This window comes from Megalops cyprinoides, chromosome 6 (assembly GCF_013368585.1).
Source record: "Megalops cyprinoides isolate fMegCyp1 chromosome 6, fMegCyp1.pri, whole genome shotgun sequence".
Taxonomy (NCBI): domain Eukaryota; kingdom Metazoa; phylum Chordata; class Actinopteri; order Elopiformes; family Megalopidae; genus Megalops; species Megalops cyprinoides.
In genome coordinates this window covers 17997380-18013578 of record NC_050588.1, presented here as the reverse complement: position 1 = coordinate 18013578, position 16199 = coordinate 17997380, and the positions used below count along the sequence as shown (strand labels likewise).

General features: G+C 48.8%; 2 protein-coding genes across 3 annotated transcripts; both read right to left on the bottom strand.

Annotated features, from left to right (window-relative positions):
- LOC118779835 (partitioning defective 6 homolog beta-like) lies at positions 1 to 5736 on the bottom strand. Its single transcript, XM_036532123.1, has 3 exons — positions 5439 to 5736; positions 3183 to 3405; positions 1 to 771 (listed from the first exon to the last, which is right to left on the bottom strand). The coding sequence occupies exons 1-3, from the start codon at positions 5499 to 5501 to the stop codon at positions 23 to 25; spliced, it is 1035 nt and encodes a 344-aa protein (XP_036388016.1). The 5' UTR covers positions 5502 to 5736; the 3' UTR covers positions 1 to 22.
- A 1982-nt stretch (positions 5737 to 7718) lies between these two features.
- Positions 7719 to 16199, bottom strand: LOC118779953 (activity-dependent neuroprotector homeobox protein-like). Of its 2 annotated transcripts, none has more exons than XM_036532306.1 (5): positions 16147 to 16199; positions 15564 to 15787; positions 12342 to 12454; positions 11704 to 11796; positions 7719 to 10962 (listed from the first exon to the last, which is right to left on the bottom strand). In XM_036532306.1, the coding sequence occupies exons 3-5, from the start codon at positions 12447 to 12449 to the stop codon at positions 8227 to 8229; spliced, it is 2937 nt and encodes a 978-aa protein (XP_036388199.1). In that variant the 5' UTR covers positions 12450 to 12454; positions 15564 to 15787; positions 16147 to 16199; the 3' UTR covers positions 7719 to 8226. The 2 variants fall into 2 exon arrangements, with proteins under 2 accessions (XP_036388199.1, XP_036388200.1); XM_036532307.1 differs by lacking the exon at positions 16147 to 16199 and adding an exon at positions 15914 to 15982.

Sequence of the window (16199 nt, the reverse complement as noted above, 5' to 3'; positions counted from 1 at the left end):
GTGAGTGTGTGTGTGTGTGTGTCTACAGCGTTATGACTGCCCCCTCCTCCTCGCTCCTGGGTGAACTGAGTGAGACCGAGCTGCCATTGGATCTCAGGCCCAAGTGTGGCCTATAGAGGGGCACTGTGGGTGTGTCGTCCTGAATGGGTGTGCCCATCTCCACCACCAGATCCTCCTCATCCTCGTCTGACTCCACTTCCTCAGGCAAGAAGTTCTGAGTGACAAGAATGTCAGGCGTAGCCATAGTGGAGGAGTAGCCTTGCTGGCCGATGCTGCCGGCCGTGCCACCAAACGACCCACTGTTCCGCACCACGTTGTTGCACTGGTTGACGGGCTTGACCGTGATGATCAAATTGTGGCTGTTGGCCACCATCATGTCTGTGACCTGGTCCAGCGACTTGCCCGCCACCTCAATGCCGTTCACCTCCAGGACCTCGTCGTTGACGGCCAGCAGCCCGGTGCTCTCGGCCAGACCGCCGGGCACCACGCGTGAGATGAAGACACCTGGGACCTTCTCGAGGCCGTGGGGCGTGACGCGCACGCTGGACCCATCCCGGATGTAGAAGCCCAGCGGCTTATCGGAGCCGTGCTTGTAGAGGCGGACGCGCCGGAGCGTCTCGGGCAGGACGTCCACGTCAATTATGGAGGAGACGGGCCGGAAGTCACGCGGCACGCTGATGATCACCGGCGGACGCCGGCGCTGACCGTCGGGCCACGGCAGCACCTTCTTCTTCCGCGCGTTGGAGCCGAACACCGAGCAATCTGCCTCCTCTGCAGGGAGACAATAATGAAAGCACACAGTTAGTGCACCACGCAGTCTCTCAATAATGCAGTCCAGCCCCGTCATACTCAAATACTTCAACTCTCCTCTCACACACCGCATACCATTGCAGATGTCACATTTACACAGAAACAGATTACAGCATTACACATGCTACAGAACTACATAGATTTTGTTAGGGCACAGTGGATGCCTCAGATATTTACTTCTGATGTTTTCCAGACAAAAGTACTGATGCCTCCCTTGAGGAAGAACCATGTCATCCAGATCTGATCAGACTGGGTGCGTCTCCTGCTCTCTGAACCCCCCAGTGAATCTGGATAGTCTCCACTGAGCTCTTAATAAATACTCATCACAAGTGAAGACAGGAAGAACTATTAATAAAACAGGGAAGTGCTACTATTCTGGGAGCCACGCACATTTCTCACTGGCACTATAAGGATAAATACAGGCTTGTTCTGACAAGGAGAACTGCTGTAGGACAGAGGGAGAGAGGGAGGGAGCAGACAGCGAGTGTGAGAAGGAGGGATAGGAAGGGAGAAAGGGGCAACAAGACGGAAGGAGGAGAAAATTCTGTAATGGATCCACCTAAACAGACACCCCCAACACCATCACCACAAGGTCCAGCAATTCCCAATAGCTGAGCCCAGAAAAGAGTACCCTCCACTATCTGGTCGTGGAGTTCAGTGTGAGTCCTTACACTACCAGGTAGCCTCAGGACAGCATCATCCCAAAACAGACACACCAGCAAACTGTATCAGGACAAAAACAAGCACTACCCAGTAATTTATCTGTCATTGGAGAAAGGAATTAAGCAAACAAATGTGTAAATTAAGTACCTGGCAATAGAGACTGTCTGTGTTCACACTACAGTCCTCAGAGGTCCAAACAAAGCTACCCATCACAGATCATGATGGAGAAAAGAAATTGCACAACTCTACCCGTAATTCCCTACCCTGCAGGACATGGATAGACTTCACGTCCTCCTGGGGGAGGACCAGAGGTGCACAGCTTTGGGCAGCTCCGCATGAACCACTATGCACATGTATACAAGTATGTAGCTGCCTGCCACAGCCTAAGGGACACTCACTCACAAAAATGCACCCCAGATTATGCTTTTACACTAGACATCCTATTCTGTGTATTTTGTTTTATTCTGCTTTTACGATTTTCTTAATTATAAGTATTTGCATACTATTATGATATATTACACTCTACAATAGCAAACTATACACTTTACACCTTTACCTCATAGTATACCCACTCCAATCTACAGACCTTACTGCCTCTAAACCCACACTGATTTTCACTGTAGTCTCACACACTTTCTCTTTCTTGCTCTCTTTGTCTCTTGTTGCTCTGTCTCTCTCTTTCACTCTTGCTGTCTCTCTTGCTCTCCCTCAGTCATAGTTCTTTGATTTAAAACCACTTACATTTGTTTTTGTGTTGTTGTTTTTCCTTTTCTTCACATTAACCACAATAGCCACATCCTGTCCCGGAACCATAGCATGATCTAGAATGTGTTCTCTGTGTCTCTGCCATTATTGCTGAGATCAGCAAAGAGCACCACCCCCCCTCCCAATGAAGCAAACACCTCAGGAATGCGTTCATTGTTTAAAACATCTCCACCTATTTTCTGGGCAAACACATTCACATGCTGAGCCATGACAACTGAGACAGAAATGCAGCCTGTCAGTCCAGCACACCCTGGCCTCCCTCCAACGGCGCGCATAAAAGACGCCATGCACACACACAAGCATGCACACACACATACATGCATGCACACGCAAACAATTCTTCAGACACACACGCTCTATTCAGTTACCCTGTTAAACTCACTGTGGAAGGTTTGGGAGCACTTGGGAACAGTTCAATCACCACAGCACTGCTTTGTTGCATCTGCACCCCCACTGCCCCTAATCCCCTTGTGACAGTGTTTCAGCCACTAAGGGTGATACTCTCCCGTCCAAGAGCTTAAACACTCAGCCCTAGAGCCATAATTCTGGATTGTCCATTCTATACGGACCATTTCATATACAGGCACCATTGGATTGAACTGAGGAGTAATAGAAACGCTCATGATGATTTATACATATTGTAGTGTAGGAAAAATGGTTGTGAATATGGCTGCCTACTTCATCCATCTAAAATACAAATAGTCCTGTTTCTTGGAATGCCCGGAGGGTCTTAAGCAAACAGCACTGACAGATCTCTTGATCACATCATAGATCAACTTAAATCATTGGATGGATGAAGAGTCTCCTCAGTTGGTTTCCAGGTATAACCTGCAGCAGCTTGGGTGGTAACTCAAGAAGCATCTGGTGTGCGCCTGGAACAGCAGGTGTGGCGAATCTCTTCCTCAATTTTTCCTCAATTCCAAATGATGCAACCCCCAGCTTACCTTTCCTCTGCAGGTGGAGGCGCAGCAGTGGCCGGGCGGAGGAGATGGCCTTGCGGTAGTTGTCGTCGTTGTTGATAGGCAGCAGGTCGCCGTGGATGTCGGCATACCCAATCAGCAGCTCCACGTTTGGGATGCGGTGCACGTGCTGCAGCAGGCCGTAGAACTCATCGAATCGGCCGGGCTTCGAGCGCTCCAGGGAGAACCGCCGAAACTCTGCACCAAACTGCCGCGGCAGGCACAGAAGAATGTGGTCAGGAGTTAGATAGGTAAGGAAAAAGGACTGGTATGGCATTCGTCAAAGAAGTTTGTCATTCATGCAATCTCACCATTATGAACGAAGCTGAAGTCAGTGAGGTCTGAGCTGTTCCCTGTCAGGGACCCTATTATAATGAATGTGTGACAGAATGCTGTCACTATGGTTGAGTATGCGCTGTAACTGCCATATCAACAAGCCTGGCTGTTTGGCGTTGCGGTCAAAGCTGCAGTTTGATACCCCATAGACCCAGGCTCAAGGCCAAGTGGGGTGACTGCTCCCGCCCTTCGCTACATATGGTGTGAGCAGTGGGATGGCTTGCCGCGAGGCCATTGGAGGCGTGCCCAGTGTGTGGGCCATATGAGGGACCCCCAGGTTAGGCTGACCCCAGTGTGAGGGACCCCAGAGATGGGTGAAGCACCAGTGAGTGGGGCACCCTGGGATGAGTGGGGGAATGCACGAGGTATGCCTCTGTGCGTGAAGCGCATGCGCGCACTTCCCGAAGGGGAAGGCAGTGTGACAGAGTGTTGTCACTATGGTTGAGTATGCGCTGTGACTGCCACACCAAAGAGCCTGGCTGCAGTCAAAGCTGCAGTTTGGTACCCCGAAGACGCAAGTTCGAGGCTGGGTGGGGTAGATACTGGCAGATATTGGTGATATAAGTGTTAGCCTTGTGCCTGCTCTACAGGGCTTTTCAGAGGCACCAAACCCATATATAAAGTAGATGATGTGTAAAATGTAAGCTAGGCAAGCCACCCCACACAAGGGTACCTACCAACTGAAAATCAATGAACAAATATTTACCACAACAGACAGCACTAAGGTAAGAGACTAGTTCTCACCACCACTGTGCCTGCGTGAGTATACTCCCACCCTTTCCGTGTGAAGATAAGTTTTTTTTTCTACTTACCTGAATATCCTGTTCACTCTCTTCACTCTCTATTGTGTATTCTTTGCTTGTATGTACACCCATTGTTTAACATTGAAAGTGTGTTTTACAAGGTTAACAGTTTGAATTATATTTGATGCTATCAAAGTGTAAGTTGTCATATTACTTATATCATGACTTATGTTTCAAATCTGAGAACAGAAGACAAAGGGGATGCTACACTGTTTATCTGATACTGTCACATTCTGCGTATGACAAGACACCTCGAGGGTGTTTCAACTCAACCCAGCACATATTTGTTTTCACACAGCTGGCGATAAATGCCTGCCACTGGCCCTGATGTAGTTTATCATCATAAAGCCTCTAAGTTTATTTTAACACTGCTGTCTACATTACACAATAATAGGATCTATATCGTTGATGAGCGCGACGAATGTGGGACGCAAAATGATAGAGAAAAGGATAACTACGCAAATTTTCTAACCATGCGCTGGGAGGAAGAAGAGATCAGACAGGCCAGTTCACCTGCTGACACACGGAACAAGGGACACACCCACACCATGAAGGGGAAAACAGTCACATTCCCTTCTCTTCCGTATTGGTAGCACCTGTCAAGGCATGAAATGCTTATCCTGATGAAGAGTTTCCGGGATTGCTGTACATTCGTACATTACCATTAGACAGTATTACGCAGGATTAAACTAAAGTTCACGTTTCAATTAAGATCGTATTATACAGTGATTCTTGAATGGAAAATCACGTCAAGTGTCTACCTGTCAGTTCGTAATAAGATGTAGAACACGGGAGGAAGAAAATCGTTGCTCGCCCCCCCCCCCCCCCCCCCCCCCCCCCCCCCCCCCCCCCCCCCCCCCCCCCCCCCCCCCCCCCCCCCCCCCCCCCCCCCCCCCCCCCCTCCCCCCCCCCCCCCCCCCCCCTCCCCCCCCCCCCCCCCCCCCCCCCCCCCCCCCCCCCCCCCCCCCCCCCCCAAAAAAAACCCGCATAAACACCTGTAACTTTTAAAACATGGTCTCAACTACAGGGAAAAAGGAACAATGGATTTTACACAGGTGTCGTTGTAAATTATCACATGCTACAAACCGCATAGGCTACGCACCTTGCTCTTCACCTCCACGGCGCTCAGAGTTCGGTTGCTCGGCTCTCCGTGGTTTTTGCTCATCTTTCGTGGACAGGACGCCGATATTTCACAGCTCTTGTCCTCTTGCGGGGCGGATGCAATCCAACTTCTGAGTTAGACCTCAAACAACGTCTCTAACCAATCCAAGCTGCGGGGTGTCCGGTTATTGATGTCTTTCAGACACTTCGGCGTTTAGTGTCCTCCCCTGGGTGTTTGTGTCGCTTGACAGCAACCTGCTTTCAAATTCCCAAACACGCAAGCTAGTTAACACACAGTATTTTCATTGCTCGTGTGACGCTGTACGCACCCAGGAAACCAATCCCGTCCCCAGCCTCGTTTGCAACATGCGCGCACCCGCCATCATCAAATGCAAGTATCCAAATTCATCCAAAGTCCACTTGCCTCAGAGAGAGGGCATTGTTCTAAAAGCTCAGAAGACAGGTAATATATTCTCTGCTAACAGTGTAAACCAAGAAATTACAAACCTTTGTGTCATATCACGGAGCTGCTGCTCATAACGCTTCATCATACTGTAAACTTTCATACAGTAATTTTTTTATGGATAAACAGTTTTATTTTAGCTCTGTGACTTGAAAGGTTAAAATAATGTTCGCCTTTTGGCAGGAAAGCCAGCAGGGGCCATCTGCGTTTTTGTTATCCTCACCTGTTTATTAGAGCTGCCTTGGATTGTAAATTGGTGTCATCAATACTTTAAATGAAGGAGCTCTTTTACACATCTATACTGACTTAAGGAGAATAAATGGATGCTGCCTTTAAAATTACATGCTTGAAAAATCAAGGCGTTTTTTGTTCTTCACTTCAACACTTTGAGTGACAATTATTACTATTATTATTATTATTATTATTTTACAAAAGTGCAGGCATTGACTTTTTAAGAATGAAGTGTAGATACTGAAAGCATTTTTGTTTATGACAGTGCATTACAGTGAATTTTTTCGCATGAATTGCACAGATTGTTATGTGAAAAATAGTGTCATCTTGTGGTCGTTTTATGCAACTAGTAAGTTACAGTACATCAATTTATAGTGGGCGTTCCTGAAAAATCCGGGGTTAGAATTCTACGACTAGACAACAAAAGCTTAATGGGAAATATGGGATTAGTTTAACCAGTGTTGCGTCTTAAAGTGTAACCACGGTGGCTGTCCGTTCATCAAACATGTAGAACATGAACAATGGAATAATAATGTCTTTTGATGTGTTGAGCTACTGGTGTACTGCCTATGGCAAAACCTAACCTAAGACTAGGAGTAGACAACCCTTGTCCAGTAAGTCCAGGAGTAGACTCTGGTTTTTGTTTAAATAATGTCTCCAAACGCATATGGTCACCAGTGTAATGATGTCCTTTATAAACCTTAACTGTGCTGTCCCTGAATTTTGTGCAGGAACAATCAGTTGAACAATCCATCACCACACCATCACTAAAGAGCTGCGGGGGAAGAATCTCAACCTCCAGACCAGATCATACTGAGTTTAACTTAATATCCTTGTCAGTTCATATATGGCATATTAAATGGTTAGAAATATTTCAAACATACACAGTCAAATCCTCTGCCTATATGTAATGTGTAAAGAGTTAAATATAAGGTGTGTTTGTAGGCATGGAGTGGGTGGTGGGGCAGTCCTTGCAGAGCTTTTCTTCAGTGAGGTTAAAAAAACAATTACAACAACCCAATGGAAAGAACCAGGTCAATGCACAGTACTTCACTTTATTGTTCATAAGTGCTTAAATGAAAAAAAAAAGGAAATCATAAAAATATTACAAATTAACATGTACAGACAACAAGTCATATATTAATGATCAATGTTAATAAAGCCAGGTATTGGTATAAAACCTGTCTAAAATAAAGGAAAACTAGTCAGAAAGGTGCACAGCCCTATCAGAACTGTGCTAAACCTAGTCCTGACCCACACTTATGGAATAGACCAAGCTACACCTGGTGTTGACCCAATACACTGTACAGACCTGCAGAATAACCACAAGGTTAAATTTACTCATGAACCCCGCCAGCCAGATTGGCTGCATCAGAACTCAGGTTTTTTATGTCAGGGTAAAAAATTCCCTTAACTGTAAAATAAAAGCAAACAAAATGAAAATACAGGCAAGGCATTATGCTCTTTTTGTCTGCACTTCATTTATACATTTGTTTGTGCAAAATAGTATAGTTTTTTAATCAGTTAAAATAAACAGACACTAAAGCATGTTCTATCCATAGAGGACCAATGCAAAGCTTGTGCAGAGAATACAGCACCTAAAGTAACAAGTCTTCAAATATGTTTAAAAGACTGTACAAATATACACCATTATGTATGACTATATGAAATGAAATGAGGGACTTACGTTTTTCTTGAAAACATAATGACCTGTAGGTAACCAGTAGCTTTGTCACAATCTGGTGACAAATTCTTTGAGAAAGTATCTGAATATACCAATTTTTAAGAAGGCACAACATATTGTACCAAGATTGCATCCTCAAAATGGTGATCCTTGTCCACTAGACAAGCTACATTTTTTCTTTTGACCTTTGTGTTGCTATCCTGTCACAGCAGGACATTGTAGTATAGCTTAATTGTCCTTTGACACAAATGTAATTTTCTGTCTTTCTAGAGGTGGCCCATTTGTCACTATGAGAGATTGGCCTTGCCTTTCCAAGCCGGACAGTTCTGTCATCAGTTCTGGGGACCGAGAGCTGTGCCTGAGTTTCAGGTACTGTGTAACTGTGTCTATAAGAATGTCTGTGGTAGTGTCTCACCTATCGCCTGATAGCTCCTGTACATCTGAATGTGACCCACTCTGACCCTGCAAACTCGCTGAGGGTGACAAGCTGCCCTGCCCGTAACCATTCTCTCCACAGGATGCCTCTTTTAGCCAGGACGACTCTGGACAACCCTGCTCTTCTACCCCCTCATTTCCCTCCACAGCTTCAGCCACATTCCTGCGGGCCTCCCCCAGGCTGCCCTCCTCCATCTGCTTCCCGTCCCCCCCTCCTGTATCTCCTCCTCCAACTTCTCCTCCTCCTTTTCCAAGCACCTTCAGCTCTGTTACGCAAGTCCTGCTGTCTTCAGAACTCCCCCTGAGCTCTGACCTGCTCACTGTGTCTACCACAATGGATTCTGTATCATTCCCAGAATGCTTTGCCAAGGTTTCTTTCATCGTGTTGTTTTGGTTTGGTTCCCCCTGCTGGGGCTGGGTGGCAGTGCTCTCCTCCAGTCGCCGGCTGATGGAGTCCGCCGATCTCCCCACAGAGGTCCTGGAAGTCCGGCTCTCATCCTCATCTCTGTCCTGGAAAAACCACTCGGGCTCAAAGTTCATGCAGTGCTTGAGGCGGCTGAGCAGGCGCATGTTGAAGCCGAACAGCACAGCAGGTCTCCGGGTCTTGCAGTCCTGCATGCAGGTGCGCCGGCGGTTGGCAAAGTGGCTGGAGATGTCGGACTTCCAGAGCCACAGGCTGGAGGCCAGCTTCTCCACCTCGCGCAGCGTTGGGTACGGCTGCCTGTTGAAGTAGTCGGTCAGGAAGGCCTTGCGCGACTCGTACGACTCGTCCCCGTGTCCCTTGGGGTCCAGCGCCAGTGTGACAGGCTCCCCCGTTTCCTGCTCCTGCTCCAGGCGGCGCCGTTTAGGCGCGCCCGCGTCTGAGGGCTCACGCTCGCGTTTGAGCGGCACGGCCGAGCGGTCCTGGCCATTCTGGGCCTTGCCGACGCCGCGGCAGTGCACCAGGTGCAGCGTGATGGTGGAGGCCGTCATGTTGCTGGTGTACACGCCCAGGCAGTGGATGCACTTGTAGGTCAGCTTCTTCTCCACGGGATGCACGGTCTGGATGACCTGGTGCCTCTCGCGCAGGTGCTGCGCCAGCGCGTCCGAGATGGGCCCCTTCAGGATGGAGAAGCACAGCGGGCACAGCGTCTTGCCCACGTCCCGTTTGTAGGGCACGGCGGCCCGCAGGGGGGTTTTCGCCGGGCCCTCATCCTGGCCATCCGGCACCTTAGGGAGCACCCTCCTGCCCAGGGGTGAGCTGTTCTGAGCGTGGAACGCAGCTGACTCCTCAGGCGCGTCGCGCATGTTGTAGGTGGTGACGATCAGCTGGACGTTCTTGGGGTTGCTGTGCTGCAGCGTGAGATCGAAGGTCAGCGGGGTGTCATTGCGCGGGCTGGCCGTCTCGTCCGGGTGGAGCAGCCGCGTGTGCGCCACCATCTTCTCTACATCGTTGAAGGTGGCGTGGCAGTGGGGGCAGGACAGGCCGTGGATCAGCATGTGGTTGAGCAGTGTGTCACTGGGCAGGTACCGGTTGCAGTACAGACACTTGCTGGTGAAGTTGTGGATCTTCATGATGTAGCTGGCCACAGCCCGCACCTTCTCAGCCTTGTGCTCCTTCTCGAAGTGCGCGCTGTACACATTCTCGGGGAAGAGCTCGTTGCAGATGGTGCAGATCTTCCACTTCTGCGTGTAGGAGGTGCTGGGGATGGTGGCCCCCGGCTTCTTAGCAACCATAGAAGTCTGAACCCTGGAGGGTAGTGAGGAAGAGGAAGTAGAAGAGGAAGATACCCTCGTCTGCAGGCCGAGCCGCACTGCCGCTCCCCCAACACCGGCAACGTGTGCTGCGCCCGCCGGCGACTGCTGTTTGGCAGCGTGGGACTGGATTGGGATAGACACCTGCGTGTTGCCAGGTAACGTGATGCGCACCTTTGGGGTGCCCGCCTGCATGACCCCGCCCTTCAGAGCGAGCGGGCCCTGCTTCAGGGAGGCGGGGGACACGAGCCCTGCCCTCACGGGGGCCAGTCGGCTCAGCTGCTGCGGGGTCAGCACACGGACGGCATTGGAGAGTGCCATGCCCCTCTGCGTCGTCCCCGCAACGCCCTTCTCCTGAGCCTTCATGGAGAGCAGCGTGAGGGGCGTGGCTCTGGGCACCGCCACGTTGGTGTGGCCGATCATGGCAGTGACCTGGTAGCCGATGCGCTCGTGGTCCTCGATGACGTGCTGCACGAGTGCCTCCAACGTGCGCGGGATGAACAGGCAGCGCTTGCAGTGCACAGCGTCGCCCCGGGCGGAGCCCGCTGGCACCGCGCCATTCACGTACTTCTCCGACGCCTTGGCGATGTAGGGCGTGGCCACGTGCTGGAAGTGCTCCCTGTAGATGTGCTTGCGCACGACGTTGTACAGCGGGTCTCGGTACGTGCACTTCCTGCAGTAGTACACTGCTTGTTCTGCCCCCTCCGAAGGGCGGAGCTTGCGGCCGCCGTCCTTCAGGCTGCTGGCCACGCCCTGCCGGGCCATGCCCGGCCGCGAAACATTATTGGACACGTGGAACAGCTTCATGTGCGTCTCCAGGGTTTCCTTGTTGCCGTTGTATGTGCAGTAGGGGCAGTTGAGCAGAATGCGGCTCTCGAAGTCCTGGCTGTGGACATTGCGGAAGTGGCTGTGGTACGCCGAGAAGAATTTGGAGGAGAAGGAGCAGCCAGTGCAGCAGAAGGGCTTGGAGCGGTACTCCTACAGCAGAGACACAGGAGACACAGAGAACTTCAGCTGAAGTCACAGCACAAAACCTCTACACTCTATCCACTCAAACCACTAACACATAGAAATAATGGGATAGCCTCAGGTATATATTATTGCACATATTGCCCCTGCAGTAACAGACAGGATATTAGCTGACTAACAGCCCATATTCTCTTTATACCTCTCATAGTTTCCAACCATGCAAGAACAAGGGAAATAGGAAAACAACAGTTTAGAAAAACACTCTGCCCTCTGGGACCAACTTCAGCTTCCAAAGCCAGTCTAGGATCCAGCTGAGGAGGTGAAACTGAATCAATAGCCTATTCAGACCTCTCTCAATTCAGTGCAGGGACCCCAGTCCACTTTTCAGAGTGTAGACCAGTAATGAGTAGAATGGGTGAAGCCAGTGTGTTGTCAGGCACTGAGGCGGGAAATGTCCGTGGGCTACTGTGCACTGATGTAACAAGTGTCTGTGTATTTTAGCATACAGAATAGGATGTCACTGTGTGTTCCAGAACGTGAAAAATTAACATCACCGTGTATTTCAGAACACAAAAAAAGAATGTCATTATGCATTTTAGAGCATAGAGCACAGATTTGTTTTTTAGTACAGAGGGGTCGGTTAGTATCCTAAGGCAAAAGCTGAGAGTCTCAGTTTGTGCTCAACAGTACTAGAGCACAAAGATGGAGTGAAAGTGTGTGCTAGAACAGATGAGCCAGTGGGCATCTCACCTGTGGTTTTGTTGATGATGGATCCCACATACATACATCATCCCAGCTTGTGTTCTTCACATAGAACTCATTTGGGCCAAACTCTTTGAAATCCTGCCAGGGGAAACACGCAGACTCAAATAAAACCCATTTAGACACACAGATGAACACATTGCAATTCACTATATATTACATGTTTTACAGGCACAGCTGAACAATTTACCAGATTTGCAGTTTAAACAAAACACTGTGGATAAAGAATGAGCTTCAGTGAATGCTGTCTGTGATTCATTTTAAGGAGGGATTCGATATAATTACACTTATTTTTGTATTACACATTATTTTACTGGGCAATATAAAATGCGAAAAACATCTTTACATATGAGCAATAAGTATTTCAGCTTGTTTGAATGCACCTGGCTCAAAGGTGTAAGAGCAGAGTCCCACCTGAGATCTGAACTCATGTTCCATCTGATCCAGCATTAAGCACTACATTACCCTGGAGTTTCCCTTTCCTTAAGTACTGTGGGTTGTGACCAAGTCAGTGAATGCTTTACTACATGTGCTCAAGACCAGGTCAGTGAATCATCTCCTTAACAAAGTCAAGACCAGATCGGTGACCGCTCTCCTCAACATGGTCATGAACACAGGACACTCACCTCGATGTGGTCCTTGCAGTACTCCAAGCCAATGTCCCCCAGTACCTTCTTGACGTTTCTCCTGGCTTTGCGCAAGCTGCTGAGGTTGTTCACAGGCAGCTGGAACATGCTGGCTGTCCCCAAAAACATGAACACAAAGAGAGGCATCACTCCCCTGCCCAGTGCTCACATCACTCAAGTACCTCCCCACTGCTAAGACACTCTGCGCAGAGACTGCTCTAACAGGACAGTCACTGTACATAAACTGCTCCAAGCGGTGCCATGGTTTGTGTACATGGTTTCTGTTGTGAGATGTGCTTCTGTTGTGGTCACCACAAACAAACGCACCCCTGGCCTGTTTCAGCTGAGCCAGCCAAAAGAATAGAGCTCATTTATCCCAAGAGCAGAGGCCGTCTCTCTTGCTCAGCTCCAACAGCCTTCAGGGTTTCCCTGATACAGAGCCGAGACTGACGTTGCACCACAGTAGGCTGGGATCCTGTCCCCTTCATAAAGGGTGCCAGCGTGTCACAGTGCAGCTGCTGAACCTGGACAGCTATCCTGAGACAGGGAGACAGGGGACCTCCACATCAGCACATGTGACGTTAATTCCCCATACAAGCAATATAGCTATGCTAACCGCCAGTCTGGATCCACATCTCAGACACAGTGCACTGCAGTACACAAGCATAACAGATAACAGTGCTGTTTACCCTGGTTTTCAACCCTATCTCTGAATCTCAGGCAAACGGTGCACAGTAGAAATGCAACCAGCTACATGTAGTAGATCTGTGTTTCTTAATCCTACTCCTGGAGACCCACTGTCCTCCCTGACTGAACTCATCAGTGGCACGTTTGATTAGCTGAACACACTAGATTTGATCAAGCAGCAAGGATAAATAGAAGATATGCAGGACAGTGGGCCTCCAGGTGTAGGATTGAGAAACACTGTAGCAGATGACCCATCAGCTGACCCTGGATATCAAGGGCCAACTTGTCCATGTCTTACTGAAATCTGTGGGTGTAGCTGGAACAATTCTGGAACAATTCCAACTGAAACAATTGTGGCAGGAGGGACAGATCCTCACATACGGAACTTATCCTGATGTTACAGGAAGAAACTAAGTCATAGAGCCTGGTATTTATATTGACTCTGATCTCATGATATGCCTGTGAGCCTTGGTTCAAGCCATGTAACCAGATAGTGAGACAGAAAATCTGAAGGAGAGAGGTCTGTGCTGCATGTATGTGTATAATCCGGAGGGCCAGCAGCTCAAAGAGGCTTGGGCAAATCCACTGCCTCCCTAACGCCCAGCCTCCATCTCCCCTGGCTTCTGTCTGCAGCAGTGCTCTCCACAATGTGCTGCAGGCGCCTCTACTCCCAGCAGAAGTGACCTCTTTTCTGGGCATGTATGCATTACACACGCTCTTGCACATGGTGACTTATAGTGATAGCAGCCATACATCACATGCACTTCATAGTCCATTCACGCAGCTGTAGATGCTGTGGTAAAGCATCTAGCTCTGTAGAGTAAACACCAGTGCTCCCCCCACCCAGATTGAAACCCACTGCCCTGATGGCCAGAAACCAATGCTGTGACTTGTACAGATCATGTTGCTGTTAGTGTCTTCTTAATGCACACAGCTGTGGATTCCCTACACTTACACCCCACCAAGCTGTGATGCTTCCTCCCAGCACCAGGTGTGCAATGTTCAGCACTAATCACAACAGCCACTACACTGCTGCCGTTCTAGCTGATAGAGGGCGCTACAGAGCGTTACGTAAGGTTTCCCTCTCTGTCGTGTCAGCCTCGCACAATGGTCACAGAATGGCGCCTCCTACTGAATCAATAGAAACCATCACACAACATGTCTGCAGCGACTCTCCCTGTCGCTGATATCACATACATACACACACAATGAGCAGACGCAGAGTCGTAGCTGTAGTCGTGACTCTCAACAGCTCACTTGCGTTCCTCTGCTCGAAGGAAACCGAACCCTGTCCCTGTTACACACTTTGAAACGAATCAAATTACCCGGTCTGGCGTATAAATCTCAGCTGGCAGAAGGCGTTATCATACCAACATTCTACACACAAATTATAACCTTTCATTGATAACAAACAGTGAATAGGGGATTGGCGGTGAGACATTACAATGCATGATCTACATGCTCACGACCAACATTGTACATTAATCAAGTAAAACTAGCTCACTAATTACACTAGCTTTTGAAGACACAACAGAACACACGACTGATGCCATCTAAGTTAACCGCCCACCTACTTCAAAAGACAGTGAGACAATGAAATTAGGCATTCTGTAAAAGTATTAATATCTGGTTCGAAGGCGACTGGAGCGATTGTGTTAGAAATGGTTTTCTTTTCGCTTCTGTACGACAAGAAAACTGTATGACACACATGCTAATATTATCAAATTTGGCAAATCAAGGCAAAAGTTCACCAGTAAAGGCTATTACAGGTAGCCAGCTTCTTCCACCTCCAGCGTGGAGAGATGAAATTAGTTATTACACACACGCTACCTATTTGCCGTCTTCTAGGAGACAGCTAACGTAAGATAACGTTATCTTATTCTGATCAACCACTCGCATCAGGTGTATTCATTTATAGCGAGGTATCAAGATAGACTTAGACATCAGTGAGCGAACTAAGTACAAAACCACTACTGCCTACATGCCAGCTAAGATTGCAGGGGACAGCTGGCTAACTAAATCGATCGATCATAGGAAAGAGCTCATTCAGCGCTTACTAGCTATAATATAGCAATCAGATCACGCAGTGCCGTTAGCTTTAAATACCGCAAACTAATCCCCGATGCCCGGGCATTCTCCTGACAAGCTAACTAGCTAGCTAACTTCATCCCTTGCTAGCCAACCACACTTTTCTTGGCAAGCTACCTGATCGTACGAAAACTTAAAAAACGCAACTAACTAATGTTAACCTAAGATAGCTGACCATGCACGCCGCTAATGCACTAAGTTAATAAATACTGAACCAAATCTGTTACCTAGCAAAGCGGCACCTACTATCAGTAAGGAAAATGTCAAAACTGAGATGCGTTGCCAGGTGCCAGCCAGAACCGGCGACCCCGGTTTACCCGCAATCCTTAACTGTCCTTAAGCATTCAGACAGCACCCTGGAAAATATGTTCAAATAATATGATGATGAGGCGACACTGTTAATCAGCTAGCCAACGTTCGTTTGCTAGCTACACAGGTCTTATTTACCTGCCTGGCGCGGTCAGGTACTCCGTTTTTAGGGCGATCTACAGCCAGCGGGTGCCAGAGAACCGTGGCCGCTCTTCTCCCTTCACCGGGCAGCCAGCATGAGCCGCTTTACCGTACGCTCCCCCTGGCTGCCACACCGTTTCCGTTCACTGTCCGTCTCGGAGCTGCGGCAGCGGCTCTCTCCTCGGCTGCCGGCGCTGAAGTGCTGCGGTAACTCATCTAGCCTGATAGCAAGGTGTAAAGACAGTCATATCAAAATGCTTATCACGGGGGGAATGAGAGATCGTGGAGCGGACAAAATAGTGCGCATGTCGTGAGGCTGGATCTACAACAGTAACATATTCTCTTACTTCCAAATCACCAGTATTTGTTTCGCATTTTTGACACGGACAATACACTATGTCCCAGACTGTAGTCCGTGCAAAATGGCGTATGAAAAAGAGCGGAAGTGACATGTAGATTTGATTTGCATAAAACAACTCATTGTGCCGACAGAGAGAGTAGTTGAGCAAAGAAATCTTTGCGGTAGGGAACCCAGGGGTCCGCACGCCATCCTTTACGTGAACAAATGCTCCTCACTTACCTCAGGCTTCCAGTTTTCCGACAGGTCCGACGACGTGAGACTGGGGCAGTTAC

Bases quoted from the DNA above. Each gene is read 5' to 3' on its own strand.
- LOC118779835 (XM_036532123.1), bottom strand. From the start codon at position 5,501: ATGAGCAAAAACCACGGAGAGCCGAGCAACCGAACTCTGAGCGCCGTG. The intron at 3,406-5,438 runs GTGCGTAGCCTA...CTGCCGCGGCAG, and splicing joins CCGTGGAGGTGAAGAGCAAG to TTTGGTGCAGAGTTTCGGCG. The intron at 772-3,182 runs GTAAGCTGGGGG...GTCTCCCTGCAG, and splicing joins CCTCCACCTGCAGAGGAAAG to AGGAGGCAGATTGCTCGGTG.
- LOC118779953 (XM_036532306.1), bottom strand. From the start codon at position 12,449: ATGTTCCAGCTGCCTGTGAACAACCTCAGCAGCTTGCGCAAAGCCAGG. The intron at 11,797-12,341 runs GTGAGTGTCCTG...TTCCCCTGGCAG, and splicing joins ACTGCAAGGACCACATCGAG to GATTTCAAAGAGTTTGGCCC. The intron at 10,963-11,703 runs GTGAGATGCCCA...TCTCTGCTGTAG, and splicing joins CATCATCAACAAAACCACAG to GAGTACCGCTCCAAGCCCTT.